The sequence below is a fragment of the Mastigoproctus giganteus genome, chromosome 2 (assembly GCF_048544385.1).
Source record: "Mastigoproctus giganteus isolate SK-2022 chromosome 2, ASM4854438v1, whole genome shotgun sequence".
Taxonomy (NCBI): domain Eukaryota; kingdom Metazoa; phylum Arthropoda; class Arachnida; order Uropygi; family Thelyphonidae; genus Mastigoproctus; species Mastigoproctus giganteus.
Genome location: NC_143576.1, coordinates 80,936,963 through 80,961,295, shown reverse-complemented (window position 1 = coordinate 80,961,295; position 24,333 = coordinate 80,936,963). Strand labels below are relative to the sequence as shown.

General features: G+C 38.2%; 1 protein-coding gene across 3 annotated transcripts in view; it reads right to left on the bottom strand.

Moving 5' to 3' along the window:
* Nucleotides 1–757: 757 nt before the first annotated feature.
* Nucleotides 758–24,333, bottom strand: part of LOC150089360 (E3 ubiquitin-protein ligase arih1-like) — a 269,746-nt gene continuing 246,170 nt past the window's right edge. For all 3 annotated transcript variants that reach the window (XM_090368540.1, XM_090368542.1, XM_090368541.1), the window contains 2 exons: nucleotides 21,543–21,655; nucleotides 758–937 (listed from right to left, as the gene is read on the bottom strand). In XM_090368540.1, coding sequence (XP_090224666.1) covers nucleotides 853–937; nucleotides 21,543–21,655 — 198 coding nt within the window. In that variant the 3' untranslated portion in view covers nucleotides 758–852. The remainder of the gene's footprint in view (nucleotides 938–21,542; nucleotides 21,656–24,333) is intronic.

Below are 24,333 nucleotides of genomic sequence, written 5' to 3'. Positions count from 1 at the left end.
GAAACAAGATTTCATCTCTCATCACAATGTGTGCCAGAAACTACTGCCATTCTTCATGAAATTTCAGATGCAGTTCTGAACAAATGGGTTTTTGCTGCTGTATCTGTCAGTCATTGAGGAACCCACTGATCTTTGTTCAAGCCAACTGTTTCAGTATTCTGTTTATGTGCTTGCTTCACCAACATACAAGTAAGAATGACAGTTGTGTTCTGTCTGCCAAAATATTGTTCACATTTTTTAAATAGCGGAATCTGTTCCTGCTGGTTGTGGCTATCTATCCACTGTGAAGGAAGTAGGTGTGCAGATCACTGTATCTTTCTTCTGAGGACATTATCATCTTGGCTCAGAAACTAACTGTGCTGTAGTTGAAAGCATTGTCCCCACACACACTTTCTGTATCTTATAGATCTTTTCAATAGTCTTCTTTTCACACACCAAGAATTCAGGAACAGCATGTTGCTTCTGATGATCATACATGGAGGCAGCTGTTTGACAATTGCTACAGCAACATCACTTGTGGGAATATGATATTATTAGAATGAGGCAGGAAGGAGGCTGATATACAATGTAAAGTAATAATTCTGTAGTAAGTTAGTAAGTCACGTAAAACAGTTTTGGACATTACTTGTGGAAGATACTAGTATGTTTATAACAAAGAAGTAACAACTGACAACCAATTTACAAAATTTGATATATTTTGTCCAATGAGTAATACAACAATTTAAAAAAAAATCATTCAAAGGAAGAGAAGGCTGAAAGTGGCAGACTGATTCACTTGGCTTCTTTGAGTTTCTACTGGCAATCCATTATCTCCTAGGATAACTAAAACACATTATTATACAGGCAAAGTGTCTACTGCTCATTATATTCCCAACAGTCTTTTTCATAACCCTCACGTACATGCTCTAACAAAACTTTACGTCTATTTTCACAATACCTATAAAAAAAAATTAATAATTAGCATTACCAAGTTGCAAATAAAATGAAGAGATTTTTGAAGAAACCTAACAAGACACTGCATTCTTTGCTGTCAGTTTAATGGGAAGATTTTAGATAGTAAAAACTGAGTTTAGAGTAATCAGTTATACACTTCAGCATTATCTTCAAATCACTGTCAGTGACAATTAAATTACACATTAGACAAAAATAACTTAAGATAAACTGGAATGAATGAGTATATACGGTACATTATATTTACTCATGACACACTAATACTTCTGGGATGCAATCCAGTAGTATTAGTGTGTCATGAGTAAATGATTATTCTAAACTCAATTCACTTCAGAGCAAACATCAAGCAAGACCTAGCCACAAATAGGTCTGTGGGGATCTTCCCTGAGAGAGAACACAGTGCATCCATGGAGATTGTCTTATATGCCCAGGTAATGAAGAAAAAAAAAACTTCTATGCAGAGAGAAAGGACTTGCTCATACTGCTGTAAGATATGGACCTTCCCCAAGTTCCAGCTGTATATGTCAAAATCAAGGCAAAGATGTTATTATAAAGGAGATGGAGGGCTCTCGCCTTTATGCCTAATCAGTGCAGGTTGTTACACTCTGGAGTTTGCTGCTGTATATCTCTTCATATACGGTCAATACACATTTCAATAAACATCTTATGCAAGTCATATGTGATAAAATGGCATTTTCCAAGTTTAAATGCATGTCATCCCCTGCCTTTTCACCATCAACAGAGCATTTTCCAAAAATCTGTAGCCATTTTTGCAATGAATTTTTTTTTTTTTTTTTTTTTTTTTAACTCAGAGAAGAGGGGAAAAAAAAAAAAAAAGAAAATAAGGTAAACAACCTTTACAGCCTTCATCAGGCGAAAGGTATCATGAAAGCATATGCCATTATTTTATCTGATGAACTTCAATGCATATGTACTTCCTGAAGCCCACTTACTCTTAACAAGTTTAACTGACCTGTCAGTTAGAGCTTAAAACTGCTTGTTCACTAAGTGTGGTCAAATATTCCAAAAATGCAAAAGGAACAAGAGATAAGTTTTAGCTCAGACATCAATACATCACAGGTATCACTGTATATATATGGCATGTGACTGGGCATTTCCCTCCTGAAATTGGGTTGAAATTACTGCTGGTTAATTTGAAAATCAAATCAATTGTGTTAGATTTAGAAATAACATAAAATATATATATGTTTAAAATAACGTGTGTAGCTCTGCAATCTGAGAAGATAATCAAGTATTGCAGAAATTCATAAAAATTTGAATACTGAATTTGAAATTTAAAATGTTGAAATATTTGCATCAGCACTGGTGTGTTCTGTTTATAAATTCCTGACTGAGATTGCAAGGCAATCCAATTTTGCAGGAAGGTGTTTAAAAGATTTATTTTTATACTTTTGCGCATAGTAGCAGTTTTAGTACTTCTGGGGCCCTAAGAGGGATATATATATATATTTTTTTTTTTATTTTTATTTTTTTTTTTGGCCTATATGGTATAAAAATACATGATTATATCCATCTACTTACAGAAACATTATGGCAGTTTTTTTTTTTTTAAATGAATTAATTAACTTTTAAATATACTGCAAGCAATGGCTCAATGTCAAATGTATTAGCTCTTGATATTACACCCTAAACATAATATCAAGAGCTAATAATAATTTCCTGGGGGAGAGGAGAGGACCTAAATACAGAGGTCCTAAGCAGTTGCCTACACATCATCTATAATCTACACAGCCCTAGAACCCTACAAGTTTATATCACTGTAATTGCTTATGGCAGTCGGTATAGCAGAACTACAAGTAGCAATCATGTATTTTTTGTGGTGGCATATGGATGTAATGTTCAACATATGTTACAGCAAGTAGTAAAACAATAGGTATTTCAAGATCATTGACCATGCCTAACCACTCTTCACTTACACTATGAAGTGAGTGAACGAACGAGCGAGCGAGCGAGCGAGAGGGAGGAAGGGAAACCTAGTGAATGACCTTAAGCCACCTACTGTTTTCAATTCATTTTTACTCCTAACTGTTAATACAGCAGAACTTCATAAATCCAACAATGATGGGACGCAACCTTCATTGGATTTTTGAAACCAAATTGGTATGGTTCCATTTGCACTGAAGTGCACAGTTGCTCTTCAACTACTATATAAAAGATTACTCCAAATTTGAAGAGGGTTTTGAATCAATGTTGCCACTACTACAATTATATCATTCACTTTGGAAAACTTTTCCAGCATCACAATGTAAGTCTTAAGTATAAAAAACAAAAATAAAAAAAAAATAAAAATAAAAAATAAAATAAATAATAATAAATAAAAAATTAAATATATAAAATGAATAATAAATACAAAGCTACCTGTTATAATTGTAAATTATATATGACTGCAGGAAAACCTGGCAGCTTCCCAAAGCAGCATATTTCTCAACATTAACTAAGCTCAGTGATGTGGACTACTAAATCAAAATTACGAAGTAATTGATGGTAAACTATGTATCCAATAAATCTCACAATTTATTGGATACATAGTTTACCATCAATTACTTTGTAATTTTGATTTAAAATGACTTCCGCCACACTAAATGAAGTGCAGTAGATGAAGTAGGTTCTGTACTCAACCACTTTGAGAAACTTTATCTAAAAATGATGTTTCTAATTCAACTTTGGAGTTCACCGTAGAGTCCTGAAAAGAGCATTTGCTATGTCTTGCTAAGCTAGTGGATACCACAGTATGCCAGGTTAGACTCAGTGATGTTTTCCTCACTCATTGCTTTTAATGATTATTTACAGGTACTTTTCAGAAATGCATGCATAAAGATTTTAACAGCATAAATTTTAACAATAGCTTGTACATATATCACTTTTGATTAATGTGAGGAACTACAGTGTATTGGGAATTTATTGCAAAGTTTCCTATGGCTATGTATGCGACACTTGATGAAGTGTGGGTCTTATGCAGCTTCTCTCTTTTTTTTTATTTTGTAAAATATTCAAAAACTACTAGTTTTTGAAAATTCATGAATTTTTGAATGTCAGATTTTTGAAGTTTACTGTATTGCAGTATGCTCATTACATTAAAAATTATTTAACTGAGTAAAGACTTAGTATTAAGGCTCCACTGATATAAATAAAAAAACGAAATGTATTATGCCAGTAGAGCATTAAAGGAAGGTTTTTTTGGTTACATTAAGAAATAATATCATATTTGCATTACACACACATGCATGCGCGCACACACTGGTGGTAGTAGTAGTGGCACGTGATGTAAGTATGCAAGTGTATGAGCTTATGCAGCATCAGCCAAAAAAAAAAAAAAAAACACACCATTCCCTCCAAATGCCTGTCCAGTTCCTCTTTAAATTTATTTAACCTATCAACTTCCACAACAACAGATGGAAGTTTGTTCCAGCAATTAACCACCCGCTCGCTAAAGGCAAATTTCTGCACATCTATTCTACATCTGTCTTTTCTTAATTTGAATTTATGCCCCCTTAGGTTCTTAATCTGAACAAGTGGAAGGATCCCATCAGAATTCAGCATGCTCAATCCATTCAAGGCCTTAATCACCTCAATCAGATCACCGTGCAGGTGCCTAGTCTCAAACTGCTGCAATTTGCAGAACTTAAGCCTCTCTTGGTAAGAGGATCCCTTCATTCCCCTCACCAATCTTGTTGCCCTTCTCTGCAGACGCTCAATCAAATTTACATCCTACCCAAAATGAGGCCTCCACCCCTGTATGCAGTACTCAAGGCGTGGCCTGACCATTGCCTTATACAGAGGGACAATCACCTCCTTTTCCCTGCTACCAAAATTCCTATATATCATTGACAAAACCCCATGACCAGCCCTGGCAGCCTGTCTGCATTGCTCAGAAAACTATATATCTGACTGCACAATTACTCCCAGGGCTTTTTCATTTTCTACCACCTTAAGTGTAGTACCACACAGTTGGTACGTTTCTCTGGGGTTATTTCTACCCATATGCAGTACTTTGCATTTGTCAAGGTTAAACTTCAGTTGCCACTTCTTAGCCCATCTGCCCAAATTATCTAAATGCTGTAGCACACTGCCATTAACAACCCTGCCAACCTTTGTATCATCCGCAAACTTCGACACTAAGCCTGATATACCTTCATCAATATCAATGATAAACATACAAAACAACAGAGGACACAACACCGAACCCTGTGGGACTCCACTAATAACATTAGTCCATGAAGAGCAGCACCCATTAATTACCACCCTTTGTCTTCTCCCACTCAACCATCCTTTTATCCATTGTAGCAACTTATCCTTAATACCATTCTGCTCCAATTTGTACAACAGTCTTCCACGTGCAACAGTGTCAAAAGCTTTCCTGAAATCCAAATATATATCAAAATTATTTTTTGCATCCAGTTCCTTTGTAACCACATCATAATATCCTATCAAATTTGTCAGACAAGACTTTCCCTTAACAAACCCATTCTGTGTCTGAATTATTGCTGCAGTCTTGTCTAGATGATCTTGCAATGCATCTTTAACCAGTGATTCCATTATTTTATCTGGAACAGAAGTTAAACTGGTCTATAATTGCTCGTATCAGCCTTCGATCCCCCTTTGTGAATTGGGGATACATTTGCACATCTCCAGTCCGTGGGGACCTCCTCCCCCGAGTCCAAGGATGCTTTCATAATTATGGCTAAATGTTTGCTTAGTTGCTTTGCCGCCTCCTTTAATATAACTGGATAGATCCCATCCACCCCTGGTGCCTTTCTGATGTTTAACTTCAACAATTTCTCCTCCACTTTGCTCTCAGTTATTAGAAAATCATTAAGCACCCTGCTACAATTTGATAACCTTCTGCCATTTTCAAACCTTAATATCTCCTCATGTGTGAATGTAGATGAAAAATACTCATACATTTTGTTTGCTATCTGAGCAGGATCATTAACAGTCGAACCATCGATAACAAGTGGACCAATCAGATTCATCCCCTTCCTTTTAGAGTTTATATAAGTAAAGACATAATTGCTGTTTTTCTTAGCATCTTTTGCCAAAGATTTCTCGTAATCTGCCTTCGCCTGCCTAACCTCCTTTGTGACCTGATTACAGACTAGCTTATATCTGCCATAGGTTTTTTAGTCGCTTGATAATTTATATGCATCCCATGCATTTTTCTTCTGTGTCACAAGTCTCATTAGTTCATTTGATAACCATTTAGGCCTAAACCTTGAACAATATTTCTTAATAGGTATGAAACTTTTAGTAGCATCCACAATTAATTCCTTGAATGCTTCCCACTTAGAATTTACTATTGGTAACATTGTCCGTTGATCCCCCTGTACAGAATTAAAAAACTGTCTGAGTCCACTGTACTCACCTTTACGCAAGCAAAAACTTTCCTTTACGCCTGATGGTAATTATATCTCTAAGTAAATTCCACATCAGTACAATGTGATCACTGCCACCTAGTGGTTCCTTTATCTGCAAATTCTTAATACACGAATGATCACTGCTGATAAGCAGATCAAGAGTATTACCCTCTCTGGTTGCCTCTCAAACATGTTGCTGCAGAAAACAATCATCCAATAAATCCACAAAAGTCTTACTAGTGTGTGAGTGACCAACCACAAGATACAGTCAATATCTGGGAAGTTAAAATCCACCATTATAAGACATTCTGATTTACTAGCCCAGTCTATTTCTCTGTACAATTGTTCATTGTACTCATTCGAGTCATTAGGCCTATAACACACTCCTAGTCTTATTTTTGCTTTCGCAGCGCTTATGTCACACCAAACTGACTCAACAGTGCACTGTTCATCTATATCAACTGGATGCACTTCTTTTGATTTTGTTTTTCTTAATTAACAGCATAACACCTCCTCCTTTCCTATCCTGTCTATCCTTTCTGTACACATTGTACTCCCCAAATTCCAGTTCTGCATTCCTTATATCTTTGTGACACCACGTCTCTGCTATCCCAACAATATCCGCCTTTGATGTCTTGACCAACACTTCAAGTTTATTTTCTATACTTCTAGCATTGGTATATATGCAAGTATACATGTACCTATCCTTATTATTAGTAACCCTAACACATCCCATATACCCATCTGTTTCACGATGACTGCCATCAGTCCCTGAAACCCCCAGCACCCCTCGCTCCAGGTCGCTACTTATTCTAATAGAAGTCGTGCAAGAATCACCTTCACCTCTGCCTGCGGCTACTTTTAACCTTTTAATCTGAATCCCCCCAAGCTAGCAGTTTTCCAACCCACCTAACACTGCCTCGATAGCATCAGCAAATATTCTTGCACTCTTTCTATTTAAGGGTATCCCATCCCTGTATAAGCAGTCTCTTCTGTTAACAAGCACAGACCACACTGAAAAAAATTCTACACCTTGAGCCTTGTACATTCCCTCCAGGGCCAAACTGATTGACAAGGCTCTCATCATATACTCCCTCCTATCATGTCTGGGCAGAATTGCAGACACTTTCAAATTTAACCCTAATTCCCAACTTTTTTGCAACATTGACCTGTATTTATTAAGTAAATCTGCAGATCTCCTACTCTTAATGTCATTGGTGCCAACGTGTACAACAATATCACCTTTTGTGCCCTTAAAAGATGATATATGTTTTACAACGTTCATCAACCTTTGCCCTTGGAAGACATACCCTGGTCCTGTTCCCTCTATCCTTTTTACACAATATATTCCTTGTCTCCCTGACAATAGTCACCAACAATAACTAGTTCTTTTGGGACCAGCGCATTCTGCCTTGGAGATTGCCGATGTGCTGCCTGATGCCCAGGAGTGAGCTCTGGCATTGAGTTGGGCAGCTGAGAGCTTGACGGGACCCTCATATTAATTTCTTCGAGGTCATCTACCCTACACCTCAAGCTCTCAGACGCTCGGTAGAACACTGAGTTGATGCCTAAATTTCTAGACACTCTCTGCACCTGGCACACACACAAAGACATCCTCCTTGGCTAGATCATGTTCTGTTCCAGAGAGTTTGGCAAACATTTCACGTTGCACATTTTTTTAGGCTGTGATGCAATGGAGAATTGCCCCCCTCAGTTCTCTCCCCGAGTCACAGCACTCCTGCCACTTTGTGCCCATTGCTTTGCTGCTCTAGTCTGGGGCATGATATTTTAAATTAATAAGATCAATAAATTTAATTAATTAATTGTCAATACTTCACTATCTAATAGAATCCTAAATGCAGTGATGCGTATTATGCTATATAATTATATAGAGCTGCCTAATTACCACAATTAAAAATTTGAGTTCCCTACTACTCTATACAAAAATAATGGCTGCAAGATTCAAATGAAATAACAGTTTTACATATATTAAGTAGTAATATATGTAAAACCGGTGGTGTTCATCACCCCTTAAAATTGCAATTGTTGTTTGAATAACGTAAGTATATGGCAATATTTCTTACAGATTGCATCAGATAAGATTGACATGCGTAGGTGATGTAATATTGCATCAGCTGTTACTTTCAGCTATATAAGCATGCTCCGCAAAAGTTGCAGTCATTCCTTGACTGTGTCAGGATGGCAAGTTACGGGCAGTTGATGCCACGAAGAAAGAGTGCTATTGTTGCTTTATGTGAGGAAGGATGTTCTTCCCGTCATATTGCTTATAGAGTGCCCGTTGAGATTTCTTTCCAAACTCAAGAATACTGGTTCTGCTGATAGGAAAAAAGGAACCAGATGCAAATTAGTCTCTACGCCAAAACAGGATTGTGTTTTGAAGCACTTATGCCTTAAAAACCGTAAAGCTTCTTTGTCCGAGCTGAAAAGAGAATGGGAAGAACATGCAGGAGTGGACACTGTGAAGAATACAAAAAATGGACTTGTAGCCTGTCATCCTAAGAAGAAGACCATCCTCACACAAAAAATGAAAAAGGCCCGATTAATTTGGTGTAAGGAGCATGTCAAATGCACCCCCAAGTAGTGGAAGTCAGTTATTTTCTTGGATGAGAAGAAATTCAACCTGCATGGCTCTGGTGGTGGCAAACGATTCGCTGCGGACACGGTGAAGAATACCATCCAGACTGTATGGTGCCTACAGTGCAATTCCCTACCAGCCAAATGATATGGGGGTGCATTTCGTATTGCAGAGTAGGTCACCTACAGTTTATAAAAGGTTTGGTAAATGCCAATGGATACCTGGCTATATTGGAAGGCAAACTGCTGCTAATCATTTCAACCTGCCAAGTAATTGCATCTTTCAGGACGACTCTGCTCCTTGTCATCAGGTGAAAAGTGTAATTAGGCACTTCTGTAGTTACTTGCTTCATTTCTGCATTAAAGGTTTGACAGTAATGTGTTTACATTTGTTACAGGTGAAAAAAATGGTTGGAAGAATGGTCCATTACAACTGTTAGCTGGTCAGGAAACAGCCAGCCGGACCTGAAGTTGCCAGAAAGAAACCAAAGACCCTTCGTGAACTTCAGAAAGCCATAATTCGTGTTTGGAACCACGAACTATCAGTTGATTATCTTCAGAAATTGATCTTGTCAATGCCTCGACGGTGTGCTGCTGTCATCAGAGCCAGAGGCGGTTCAACTAAATATTAGTTTGCACCTGATAAACTTTTCATTTTGTTTTCCATTTAAAATGATAAACTGAAGCAAATTGAGGGCTTCTGATAACATTTCAGCCATAATTGTTATGTTTACCAAAACTGTTGTATAAAGGTTGCAAATGCTCATTTTGGAATATTTTGAGAGCACCTGTCAAATATTACTTAGCTTTGCCTTAACTGTTAATAAATATCTTTTGTTTATATTTCTATTTGTGATGCTAGTCATTAATGTAACATACCATCTCAAAAAAGGGTTAGAAATGTGAAATTCCTAGGTGCACTTTCTTTGAACACCAGTGTATATTATAATATCAAATACACTTTTGGGACATAAACAATTTTTAATTAATAAATAATTAAAAATATAATTTTTACTATTAAGGAAATAATCCTTTATTACGGATTGTTAGAAATGTGGTACTGACATGTGGCATTAATGCTATTGCCACAGTTAACAATTATATATTATATGCAAATGATTTAACTTAATTCTTTTGTATTGGATAATACCTGATATATAATTTACTATGGATCTGATTTCAAGGAGCAGTGCAGGTATAATATGGTTGCATTTCAGGAAATTTTAGCCTAACGGTGCTGACTAACAATTTTAGTGTTGTTAGCAGCAATGTATTTGCCTAGGTATAAAAAAGAGATTTATCACTAATGCTAAATATATACTAATCTAAACAATTAAATCTCAGCTAACTAGAATTAACATAAAAATTAAAAAAAGAAAAGAAAAAAAAGGAAAAAGAAAAATAGAGAAAAAAAGAAAAGGAAAGAAAAGAAATAAAACAAAAATCCATTCATCCACATCTGCTACTTATTCAGGAGCTCTAAATGGATAGATAGCCAAATGAAATGAATGGCTAGTGCATACCTCATACGTACCTGTCCCAATAATAGTCTTACTAATTTTGATGAATGTCACACGGCCAAAACTATATATTTTATGATAATATTTTGAGCTCGAATGTTAATTTTTTACTTTCAACATATAATTGGTATTTACAGCAAGCTTGGATTGAACCCAAAGCCCTACAGGTATGCATCAGATAATTAAAAAAAATACATACGGTATATAGTTCAATAAAATACAGTATTTACCAATATGTGTATGTGTTGATCTGTTCATATTTTGGATACATTTTCCTCTTTAGTGCAAATAATGTGTCAGTTAAGTGAGTGTTACTTGCCCGAAAATTTTTTGAGTTAAGAATTTTGATTTAGTCTGGACAGGGTCAGACCAATTATTGTGACTTTATATAAACAATTTCAAAAGTAACTGTAGGGTTAATTACTACAGGGATTAAAATTTTTTGAACTACCAGATTACAGGCAGGCAGTCAGTCAACAAGCCTTGTCTGAGTGCAATAAAGCTGTGAGAAAAAAAACAATGGGGGGACCTGAACGTTGAATGTTGTTGGAAATAAAATTAGCATTGGTGAGATTAGTGATAATTAAGTTTAGTTCACATCACTCCATTACTTTTATCTCTAAACGATATATATATATATATATATATATATATATATATATATATATATATATATATATATATATCGTTTAGAGATAAAAGTAGTGGAGTGAAGAGAAACAGAAAAGGAATAAAAAAAATATAATTATTTTAGAGATAAAATTAATGGCGAGAAGAGAGAAACAGAAGAGCAAAGAGAAATAGAAAAAAAATATAAAGAAGGAATACAATTTAGAAAAAATTATAAATACTAAAGCATATATAAAAAATATAATAGATAATGATATAAATACTCTAGAAAGAATACTGTCGCATAAAGCACAACTTAGTGTCTTTTTCAAGAGCCACCCATCAAGATTGCAAGTAAAGATGATAATATCGGGTCTTTATTTTGAATGCAAATAAATGCTAAAAAAAAAAACCTAAAGGAAAATAAATAATGATTTTTTTTTTTTTTTTTATATGAAAAGCCCATGCATGGGTTGAGAAGATGAAAGAAGATACTTGTTGACATTAAACTTGAATTTCTGTAGATTGTAATTTTCAGGAAATAAGTATGAAGCAAGTTTCTTCCAGAAAAATGGAAGTTGAAAAAATAAATGAGAAAGAAGAAAAGTTGATACTGTGAGATTAAAGTTTGACAGTAAAAGGATGCTGACTGGCTACAGGGTGTATTCAAACTGATTTGGAAGAGAGCAGGAATTATAGAAGCCAATTCAGAAGAACAGTGCCCATGGAAGTATCTGTTGAAAAGGCATGCAGAAGAAACAGAATGTCTATGAGACAGAGAGTGGAGAAACTTTGTTACAGATAGGTTAATTAATAACCTAACTGCCCTATTTTGAATGGAATCTAGAAGCTTGAGAGAGATTTTGTGGGCCCACCCCAGATGTCTGAACAATATTCCATGGTAGAGCAGATTTGCAATTCATACAGAGTGAACCCACCTCTTCGTTGTTTTTACTTGCAATTTTGATGGATCACTCTCGAAAAAGACCTCAAGGTTGCACATTAAGCGACAATATTATTTCTAGAGTATTTGTATCATTATTCATTATTAAATTTTTTTTATATGCTTTTCTATTTATATTTTTTTAAATTATACTCCTTTATTCCTTTTCTATTTCTCTCTTCTCTCCATTACTTTCATTGCTAAAATAACACTGAACATCAAATTTTGGGGCATACTTTGTTATGTACATGAAAGTAAGGTTATTTTATAGATTTTGGGATGCTAAACACAGAAATAGGCTTAAAATTGGCAGATTGGCTATATTTTTAGAAAATAGTAGTTTTTTTTTTATATTTATACAAGGTATTTTTTATTTATATCATAGAAAGATGTAGCTATGAACAGACGTAGCCTGCATCAAACATGGGATCTTTTTGCCTTTCGCTTGTATTCAGCTTCAGGAGCATCCTTTTCACCATCCAAAAATAATCCGCTGAGATGTCTTGATGGAAGCACTCACCATGTTTCTTACTGACAGCACCACAGTTTGGCGGGAAGAAATCCAAGAGCGAGTGCAAGAAATGCATCGTCACTGACATGTTGCACCTCAGTTTTCTGTATGAAGTATAAGGTATGTTCGTGTCAGACGGCACCTGGGCTTTCTCCCATCTCTGCTGTATCGATGACAGTACACTGTCAAGCCAGAGACTTGAAAGTGTGTAAGCCATGTCTGTGCAGTGTGATGTGTTGTGCCCATTGTTTGTCCGGCTTATTGGCCACCAGGCCCGACGTTGCCCGTACCTCGCCACGTGGAGGCTAGCCGGGTGTGTCCAGAATAACGACAAGTTGCTCTGGCAGGTCCTGCCACCTAGTTTCCTGGGATTTCTGTGGCTAGGATCTAAAAAAAAAAATTCCATGCGTTTGACGTTAATTCTTAATGAGATTGCTGTTAGGAAATCGCTGGCTGGGGTTGAACGCTAGAGAGATGTGTTAAAAGGCCTAATAGGTTGGGCAAAATTTAGTTGTTATTAAATTTAGCCATGTGGGCTATACACTAGATGAAAGATAATAGTGGGAGGGAGGGAGGGAAGGCTGAAGATGGGGGGGGTAAAGTAGAAGTACGGGGTTGATAGAGGAGATGACCCCTGACCAGGAAATGCATCGTCACTGACATGTTGCACCTCAGTTTTTTTTATGAAGTATACGGTATGTTCATGTCAGACGGCACCTGGGATTTCTCCTATCTTCCGCTGTATCGAGGACAGTACACTGTCAAGCCAGACTTGAAAGTGTGTAAGCCATGTCTGTGCAGTGTGATGTGCCCATTGTTTGTCCGGCTTATTGGCCACCAGACATGACGTTGCCCATACCTCGCCACATGGAGGCTAGCCAGGTGTGTCCAGAATAATGACATGCCACACACCAGAAGGAAGTTTGGATGCCAGGTGGGGGAGACAAAGGAAAGTTCTCCCCCTGCCATGAATAGGGTATACAGGTAGAGTGGGAGAGAGGCTGAAGACTTGGGGGGTGAAAGGCAGAAGTATGGGGACGATAGAGGTGACCCCAGGTGGTCAGTGAGGCAGGCCCATGCCTCACTAGGCGAAGAGATGGGTAGGCAGGAAACAGAGCATGTCTCCTCTCCCTCCTGCCGGGGATTAGCATTAGTAGAGGCATATGATGCAAGAAAGCAAGCTTATGCAGCATCAGCCAGGGGAAAAAAAAAAAAAAAAAACTCCCATTTCAACCCTCCGTTCATTCGAAATACCTGTCTAGCTGAGCCTTATATTTATTTAGGCTATCAACTTCCACAACAAGGGATGGAAGTCTGTTCCACCAACCAACTACCCGCTGGGTAAAGGCAAATTTCCGCACATCTATCCTACATCTGTCAATTTGAATTTATGCCCTCCCAGGCGATTATTCTGAGCAAGAGGAAGAATCCCATCAGCATTGAGTATGCTCAAACCATTCAAAGCTTTATACACCTCTATCAGATCACCTCGCCGGTGCCTAGTCTCCAGACACTAATTTGCAAAACTTAAGCTTTTCTTCGTAAGAGCAACCCTTTGTTCCATTCACTAATCTTGTTGCCCTTCTCTGTACTCGTTCCAGCAACTCTACATCCTTCTTCAAATGAGGCCTCTAGACCTGTATACAGTACTCAAGGCGTGGCCTGACCACTGCCTTATACAAGGGAATAATCACATCCTTATCCCTGCTAGAAAAATTCCTGTATATCATTGTATATCGGGATAGGGAATTGAAGATGAATAGGGTTAGGGTATCCCATTCAGATCGCTATATAGCATTTGGCAGCAGAGCTGCTGATGGTCCCAGTCCATTCCCAGCAGAGATTGGACTGGAGCGTGATCATTCATGGGATGGTTCCTGTCCGTTTTACAGTCTTTACACACAAAAGATCCGGTTTGCTTGTTGGCATTTGTGGGGTCTTTCTTGTGTCATTTCCCATCCATGTGATATTTGCATCACTGTTGTTTATAGAGTGCCTTGATCATCGGAGACCATTGGGTTCCAGATGTCTTCTGTGGGATGACTGCCTTAGAGGTTTTTTAATTTCCTTATTGTGTCAGTGGTTGGTTGCGGTTCGCGGCAATAAGAGCTCTCAGTATTGTGAACAGAGCCAGTGCATAGTTGGAGACAGCCTGATATTCCTCCCTGGTGTCCAAGATGTGGTGCTCTTGGCCATATGGTAAATAATATTTTGGTGATGAATGCCTATCATAGAGCTGGCAATCATGAACGAGGTTGTCAGCTCTCCAGTCCCCAACAGGTGGGATTTTCCTGTATTCTGAGTAGGGATAGCTTTGCACTCAAAGCTCCATGTCCTGTCAGAAGGTATGTTATTTGTAGGCCAGGGGAGAACCAGGGTGGGGAGTTCAGAAAAACCCAGCCAATGTTGGGCAGAAACTTTCTGGTGATTTCGCCTTTTTGCGAGGTGGCCCAAGGTCACTGTTGAAAAAAAGCCATGCATTAGGGTTGAATTTGAAAGTGTCTGAAATTCTGCCCAGACATGATAGGAGGGAGTATATGATAAGAGCCCTGTCGATCAATTCGGCCCTGGAAAGATTGAGCAAGGCTCAAGGGGTAGAATTTTTTTCAGCCTGGTCTGTACTTGTTAACAGGAGAGACTGCTTCTACAGGGAAGGGATATACTTAAATAGAAAGGGTGCAAGAATGTTTGCTGATGCTATCGAGGCAGTGTTAGATGGGTCGGAAAAATGCTAGATTGGGGGGGGGGATACAAGGACTAATAGATTAACAGTAGCCACTGGCATAGGTGAAAGTGATTCTTGCACTGCTTCTATTGGAATGAGCCGCAGCCTGGAAAATAAGATGCATGGTATTTCAGAGACTGCTGGGAATCATTGGGGCACAAATAAACACATGGGTTGTGTTAGGGTAGCTAAGAATAAGAACAGGTGCATGTATACTTGCATGTACACCAATGCTAGGAGTTTAGTAAATAAATTTGATGAATTTGAGGTATTGCTCAAAACATCAAAGGCAGATATTGCGGGGATTTCAGAGACGTGCTGTCACACAGATATAAGGAATGCAGAACTGGAATTTGGGGAGTACAATGTCTGCAGAAAGGATAGACAGGATAGGAAGGGAGGAGGGGATATGCTATTAGTTAAGAAATACATAAAATCCAAGAAAGTGAAGCCAGTCGACATTGCTGGACAGTGCAGTGTCGATCAGTTTGGTGTGACATAAGCATTGGGAGATCAAAATTGAGAGTAGGAGTGTGCTATAGGCCTAATGACTCTGATGAGTATAATAAGAAACTGTACAGGGAAATAGAGTGGGCTAGTAAATCAGAGAGTCTTATAATGGGGGATTTTAATTTCCCAGATATTGACTGGAATTTGGGGGCTGGTCACTCACATACTAGCAAGGCTTTTGTGGATTTATTGGATGATTGTTTTCTACATCAGCATGTTCGGGAGGCAACTAGAGGGAGTAATACTCTTGATTTGATTATCAGTGGTGATTCTTCATGCATTAAGAATCTGCAGGTAAATGAACCACTAGGTGGCAGTGATCACAGTGTGCTGAAGTGGGATTTACTCAAAGTGGTAACTACCATTAGGGGTAAAGAGAAGAGTTATTGCTTTCATAAAGGCGACTACGATGGACTGAGACAGTATTTAAATTCTATACAGTGGGACCAACTGATGATGCTACCAACAGCAAATTCAAAATGGGAAGCATTCAAAGAACTTATCTTGGAAGCTACTAGGCTTTACATACCAACTAAGAAATACTGTTCAAGGTTTAGGCCTAAGTGGATGTCAGATGAACTAATGAGACATATGGCAGAGAAGAAAAATGCATGGGATACATACAAATTAACACGTGACACAGAAGCCCATGATAGATACAAGTTGATCTGTAACCAAGTTACAAAGGAGGTTAGGCAGACGAAGGCAGATTACGAGAAATCTTTGGCAAGGGATGCAAAGAAAAACAGCAAAGAGTTCTTTACTTATGTAAACTCTAGAAGGAAGGGGATGAATCAGATTGGTCCACTTGATATCGATGGGTCAACTCGATGGATGATCCTGCTCAGGTAGCTAACAAACTAAATGAATATTTTGCATCGACATTCACACATGAGGAGTTATTCAGCGAGGGGAATGCCAGAGGTGTATTCACCTCTGGCAGTAAGCTAGAGAATCTTGTAATAACTGAGAGTAAAGTGGAGGAGAATTTGTTGAAGATAAATACAAGAAAGGCACCTGGGGTGGATGGGATCTATCCAGTTATATTAAAGGAGGCAGCAAAGGAACTAAGCAAACCCTTAGCCATAATTATGAGAGCTTCCTTGGACTCAGGGGAAGTACCCATGGACTGGAGATGTGCAAATGTGACCCCAATTCACAAAGGAGGATCAAAGGGCGACACAAGTAATTATAGATCTGTTAGTTTAACTTCTGTTCCCGGAAAATTAATGAAGGCACTGGTTAAAGAAGCACTGCAGGATCATCTAGACAAGACTTCAGTTATAGCTCAGACACAGCATGGTTTTGTTAAGGGGAAGTCTTGCCTGACCAATTTGATTGGATACTATGATGCAGTCACAAAAGAACCGGATGCAGGGAATAACTTTGATATTATATACTTGGATCTTAGAAAGGCTTTTGATACTGTTGCACATGGAAGACTGCTGCACAAATTGGAGCAGTGTGGCATTGGATGCAAATTGCTGCTATGGATAAAGGGGTGGTTTGAGGGGGAGAAGACAGAGTGGTAATCAATGGACACTGCTCATCGTGGACTAATGTTATTAGTGGAGTCCCTCAGGGTACAGTGTTGGGTCCATTATTGTTTTCTATATTTATAAATGATATTGATAATGGTATATCAAGCTTAATGTCCAAGTTTGCAGACCATACAAAGATTGGCAGGGTTGTTAAAGACACTACTGACGCTATGCTGCTGCAACAGGATCTATAAAATTTGAGCAGATGGGCTGAGAGGTGGCAAATGAAGTTTAACATTGACAAATGTAAAGTATTACATATGGGAAACAGCAACCCCAGAGCAACGTACCAACTCTGTGGTACTACACTGACAGTGGTAGAGAATGAAAGGGACCTGGGGGTGGTTGTGCAGGCAGATATGAAGTTTTCTGAGCAGTGCAGATGGGCTGGAAGAGTATCTCATGGTGTATTGTCAATGATATATAGGAATTTTTCTAGCAGGGATAAGGAGGTGATTATTCCCTTGTATAAGGCAATGGTCAGGCCACACCTAGAGTTCTGTATACAGGTCTGGAGACCTCATTTCAAGAAGGATTTAGAGATGCTGGAACGAGTACAGAGAAGGGCAACAAGATTAGTGAATGGAACAAAGGGGTGCTCTTACGAAGAAAGGCTTAAGTTTTGCAAATTACAGTGTCTGGAGACTAGGCACTAGCGAGGTGATCTGATAGAGGTGTATAAAGCCTTGAATGGTTTGAGCATGCTCAATGCTGATGGGATTCTTCTTCTTGCTCAGAATAATCACCTGAGAGGGCATAAATTCAAATTGAGGAAGGACAGATGTAGGATAGACGTGAGGAAATTTGCCTTTAGCCAGCGGGTGGTTGGTTGGTGGAACAGACTTCCATCCCTTGTCGTGGAAGTTGATAGCCTAAATAAGTTTAAGGCTCAGCTGGACAGGTATTTCGAATGAACAGAGGGCTGAAGTGGGAGTGGTTATTTTTTATTTATTTATTTATTTTTTTTTTTTTTGGCTGATGCTGCATAAGCTTGCTTTCTTGCATCAAATGCCTCTACTAATGCTAATGCTATCCTGCCACACCTGCAGCAGGTGAGCATGCAACTTTTTCTTCTCCATAGTCTTGCTATTGATGATGTCGGTGGTGAATCCCAAAACATGTCTGTGGGATACCCTTGCCCAGGTGGTGCATGAGGTCCCGTCGAATGATGGGGCCTCATGCACAACCAGTGGAAGTTTAAGTCCAGTGGAAGGATGCCAGCAAGGACTTGCAGGGCATGTGTGCTCACTGTGCTGCAAGCTCGAGTAATGGTCAGAAGGATTGATCGGTGAATCGAGTCAATGATTCGTTTATTGATAACAGTTGTGGCTTTGAGATACCATGTGCGAGATGAATACGTGACTATTGGGGTGAAGACGATTTTAAAGAAAAGACATAGCACCCGTCTATCCAGGCCCCAGTCCCTGCGAATGACTCTGGAAACCAATATGATGTACCGTCTAACTTTTGTTCGCAAGTATTCAGGCGGTCCTGAAATGATAGGTTCAGATCTAGGATCACTAGTACTTTAGCTGCTTTGAGAATTTAATTGTTTTCTGGTCAGTCTTGATTTGTGGAGGCCGCCTGCTCAAGGGGTGCCTTGGTTGAGGCACCCCTTGAGCAGGATGGAGTTTGTCTTTGCAGGGAATATTCTAAGCTGATTTTGCTTTGCCCATTCCTGAATGGTGGCCAGAGCCTGGTTTGCCAATGTCTCTAGTTGTGCCCTCGAGTCTGCTAACACTGTTAGTATGAGGTTGTCAGCAAAGGCCTGTGATTTTACCTTGTTAAGGTCTATGGCTAGGAAGGAGTCCATTACTATGTTCCACAGTAGTGGTCCAAGGTCTGAACCCTGTGGACAGCTGCAAAATGTATTCTTTGTGAAGGTCCCACAGGGAGCAACAATCCTGATGGATCTGTTTGTGAGGTAGCTCTTGCTGTAAAGGCCTAGGATCCCAGCAACCTAAAGCCTCACCAAGATGCTCGGCCACCAAAGTGAGTTGAGTGCCCCAGCAAAGTCCATGGCAATCACGAGGAAATACTTCTTGGTGCATCTTCTTACTTGTTCTTTTAGATGCGTTAAGGGGTCCACGGCTGAGCAACCCCACCTGAAGCCAAATTGGTTGGGTGAGGCCAGGCCAGCCCTCATAATATTGCTGTATTCATCCATAGAGGAAGCATTCGAGTAGTTTACTTGCAACTGTGAGAAGTGCGATCGGTCTGTATGAGTCTGGGAGGTGTGGTGGTTTGGTCGGATTTTTCAGAATTAGTTTGACGTTTGCTTTCTTCCATGAGGTCAGGAAGGTGCTAGAGTGAAGACAGAGGTTGAAGAGGTTGAGCAACAGGTTCGGGGCGCACACACTGTCTTTTTTGATGATTTCAGGCTCCAAAAGGTCCAGTAGAGGGCATTTATTTCCACTGATGAGGGTGGCAGCACTGTTGAGCTCCTCCACAGTGAAGTGAGGTTCTGTCGTTGCTGTTTGATAGCTTTTGTTTTCTAAGCAGAGTTGGATCTGCTCTGTTGTTGCCAGTTGTATAGCCAGGTAGAAGACTGTGTCCAGAATATTGGAAGTGGTCTGCTCCCAGGTTGTGGACATGTCTCCTTGGAGCAATAACTTCCCCTCAGGGGAGTTTATTCTTGGTCAATTTGTAGACAATTCCCCAGGGATTCTCGTTTCCTGTGGTGAAGACCAGGCGCTCCGAAGGTTACTGTTTACAGCTTCTGATTTGGGCTGTGTAAGTGTTCCTTGCTTCTTCGTAGCATTGTCGGAGTACTTCGACCCCTGCCGTCGGCCAGGAGTGCCTGGCCTGCTGAAAGGCCTTTCTTCTGGTGTGCTTCTTTCCAGAGTCACCGCAGTTCTAGGTTCCACCAGGACACAGCCCCAGGGGTTGGATTTTTCTTTTTAATAGTGATGTCGCTTGTGTGCATTATGATCTCTGTTATCCTGCTTTGGAGGTGATCTGGATCTTTGAGGCACTCAAGCTCCCTCTGTCTCTGTTGTATGCTGGTTTTTAAGGTAGTTTAGAAGCGTTCCCAATTTGTTTTGGAAATGGCATATCTGTGAGTGGTTTGTCTAGCTGCAGGTACCCTAGTCAGTGATCTGTTGAGTTGGAACGTAATAGCTCAATGATCAGATGTTGTCCAGGCCTCTTGGACAGACCAGTTGGTAGTATTATTAGCGATGTTCCTGGAAGCCAAGGAGACATCTACGGTGGCCTCCCACAGTGTATTACTGAACGTGCTAATATGAAACTCCAACTGCAATTCGAAAACAAGAGCCAATCGACAAATTTCAATGTGATTTTCGTTTTGAGCAGCTTAAAATTAGTCAAATTTGGGTATTTTCATTTGTTTTCTATTTCTATTTACTTTTCTGTTTCTCTCTTCACTCCATTACTTTTATCTCTAAACTAGTATTTATCATGGTCATTGGGTTTCCTTTGACATCCAGTAGTGCTAGTCCATGAACATTTTTCCTTATTTTTCTAATTTTCTATTTTCTCCTTCTCTCTCTCTCTCTCTCTCTCTCTCTCTCTCTCTCTCTCTCTCTCTCTCTCTCTCTCTCTCTCTCTCTCTCACACACACACACACACACACACAGTAAATGCTGCTTATTGTGAAGATAATCACACAATATGAGAGATGCTAAAAGGTGTACATGATAATGTATAAGTTAGTGCAACAAGGCATCATATGTTTAAGAGTATAAATAATCTCTCATATTGTGTGATTATCTTTACAACTAGATTGTCATGTCTGCAATACCTGGGTACTTGCCCGCCCACTGATGAAAAGCCAACAAGCCTTGAAACAGTGCTGTCTGGGTGGTGGTGCCCACTGAGAATAAGCAACAATAATCTTCTCTTTTAGTGAAGCATTACTTATTCAAGGTAGTGCAATACAAGGCAACTCGTGAAGGAGGAGCACAATATGAGATATAGATAAAATGCCCTTTTACACTACAAACAGTTTTTTTTTTTTTTTTCCCCGTTTAAGAATGATCTATGGTGTATTCACACCAATATTATATAGATTATTTATACTCAAACATATGATGCTTTTTTGCATTTAGTTTAACTTATACATTATCTATGTAATAGTATATGTTTAATTGAGACTTCATGAAACTGATAACACTATGCAAATGATAATATTATGCATGATCACAATAAGCTGCATTCACTGTATATATATATATATATATATATATTGTCAAATAAGGATGTTTAAAAAAATAATATATACATACAGAGTTTTTACATACCTGTACTTATCTTGCACTTTCTGTTTGATGTCAACTATGTTTTCCTGTGTAATATCCCTTTCAAGGTATTCGGACAGTGTTTCTGTGGCACTCTCCAGATCTTTCTGGTTATCCTATTGTGTTATTAGACACACAAGTATTATATACAATGCAAACAATCTAAAGGATTAAATGCTTTCAATCTAGTTCTAAATGTAAAGTGTGTATCAAGATTATTAAAAAATGGAAAATATGCAAGCCTTATAGGCATAAAGACTGTTTGCATTTGAATATGCATAGAACTTGTATGAGATAAATGTCTAACTGAAAAGCTTTTACATCAACCCATACAATTGCTACACATTGTATGAGATGCCTCTTGCACTGACATTTTTAGATGCATTTTGTATATGCTGATTTTATTACATGAACAAAAGTTGCAGGACTGGCACAAGTGCAATTTCGACATTTAATCAACTTTTTTTTACAGAGCAGAAAGCAATTTGCCTGTATTTAAAACTATCATGATGCAAAAGTGGATGCATATTTACAGTAAAACATCACCAAAATGGACTCTCTATAATCCAGACCACCTGTTTTATGTATGTATTTGATTTATGCAGAATTAAGTTTTTTTTTCTAAACAAGATTTAGATACAATTTTGAATGTCTTTCGGAATAGTTTCACAATAACTTTGTAAAGGAAGTGAAATCATTTCAAAGAAAAAAATTAAATGTAAACGAAACATTAAGGCTATATATCTTTAAATAACACAGCTGTATGTCCTTTTGTTGAAATTTTATAAGTGATGGTGGAAATATAAAGTGGCTTTTCTTGCCTCCCAATACCACAGCCCCCACACAACTTATGGATCAGGGAGTTGTATGCAGCTGTAAATGTGTATTTTTTTTGGCAATTTTGACAGAACACAACAAAACAAAAGTGGGCAATATTAAAAATTATATGATAAAAAGTGCCATTTTCATGCAGGCTGCAAAGTTGGAATACATTCCACAATAATAAATGTATGCGAAAAGCAATTAAATAATGATTACATTCTTATTAAATAAGACAGAATCAAAGATGAAGTGTATCAAAATGAGTCATGAAACAATTGTGAATATGCTACAAATCTAGAGGGTGTAAGAAAATGGCTAAAAGAAGATGAAGATGAGGCTGCATATCAAAATGGCGACAAATAATCCAAAGCATTTCATGGAAAAAAAATCTGGACTGAAATGGGCAGTGATGTAATGGGATGAAATGTAATGTTAAAGATGAACATAAAAGTAAAGAATTAAAAATTACATGAAGGCAGAAGCCACTATAAGACTAGTGTTAAATTTACTAATATCTGACAAGGGATTTTCAAAAAACACTAACAAAACAGCAATACAATTCAATGCAATACAGAACCATCACTCAACAGAAAATTTCTGAAAAGAAATTTTGAAAAGAATATATGATTCAGAGACTTCTACTTTGATTAATTTTATGGTTATAATATTTAACACATTAAAGTTGTTTTTAATATAAATCTTTTTATAAAATTTTCTTTTTATAGCACACACCATTTAACATTTGTCTGACATTACGCACATAAAATTTCAAAGTTACATGCATGGAATTCACATGTTCCATATTTTGATGTTATTTATGTTGTGTGTAAAAATTTATACAGGGTGATTCAAAAAGGACTTTACAATTTTGTAAGTGTATAGAAATTTATTCAGGAGACATAATTTATTGAACTGTCATATTGTAGCAAAAAACAGGTTTTACCTAGAACAGTCATTTTGGTTCGATGTGACTGCCATTGGTGATAAGGCAGACAATCCCACCTGAATTCAATTTCCTCCCAAACGTGACGTAACTTCTGTAACTGTGGCGGTGATTTCAGTTTTGAGCTCAGCAAGATTGGCAGGTAAGGATGGAACAAACACTCCATCTTTAATGAAACCCCCATAGAAAAAGTCTAGGGGTGTCAAATCTGGGGAACGAGGTGGCCATGCTAACGGCCCTGCTTGACCAATTCACCGACCTGGGAAACAGTTAATGAAAAGTAGTCATTTTTGAAATGCAAGCTGCTGGCGCTCGTGGTGACGGAATTCGGCACTACATCAGTAAAACGATGTTTTTTGCTACCATATGACAATTCAATAAATTATATGTCTCTTGAATAAATTTCTATACACTTACAAAGTTGTAAAGTCCTTTTTGGACATCAAAACAAGTTGCATATTAAAAAAAAAAAAAAAATTGGATGAATTGAGTAGTTATAGATTTATTTTAGAAGACAGACATTTATTTTTGAATTTTTTATTTCAATAAATTTTAATTTAATAACCTTTTAGTTTTAAAATGTTATTTACCAGTCACATCATAATATGACAGCAATATGAAAATGTAAAGTGCATTTATACTAAGCCATTTTTTTTTTTTTTTAGAACATTTTGTTGTTATTTGGTTTTTAGGAGCATTAGCAACTAAGGCCATATTGCTCCGGGGATATGCGGTGGTCATTTTCTGACTTTTCTGCATTCTCTGTATTTGGTGGAAGGCACCTCTGTAGCCAGGTGGGCAGGAGCAGCAGTGCATAGCACACGATTCTTGATTAGACCGGGGTTCAAGCCCAAGACCACCAAATACGGAGGATGCGAAAAAGTCAGGGAATGACCACCGCATATCCCTGGAGCAATATGGCCTTAGTTGCTAATGCTTCTAAAAACCAAATAACAAACAATTTGGTGGTCACGGGCTCAAACCCCGGTCTGATCAAGAAGCGTGTGTTACGCATTGCTGCTCCTGCCC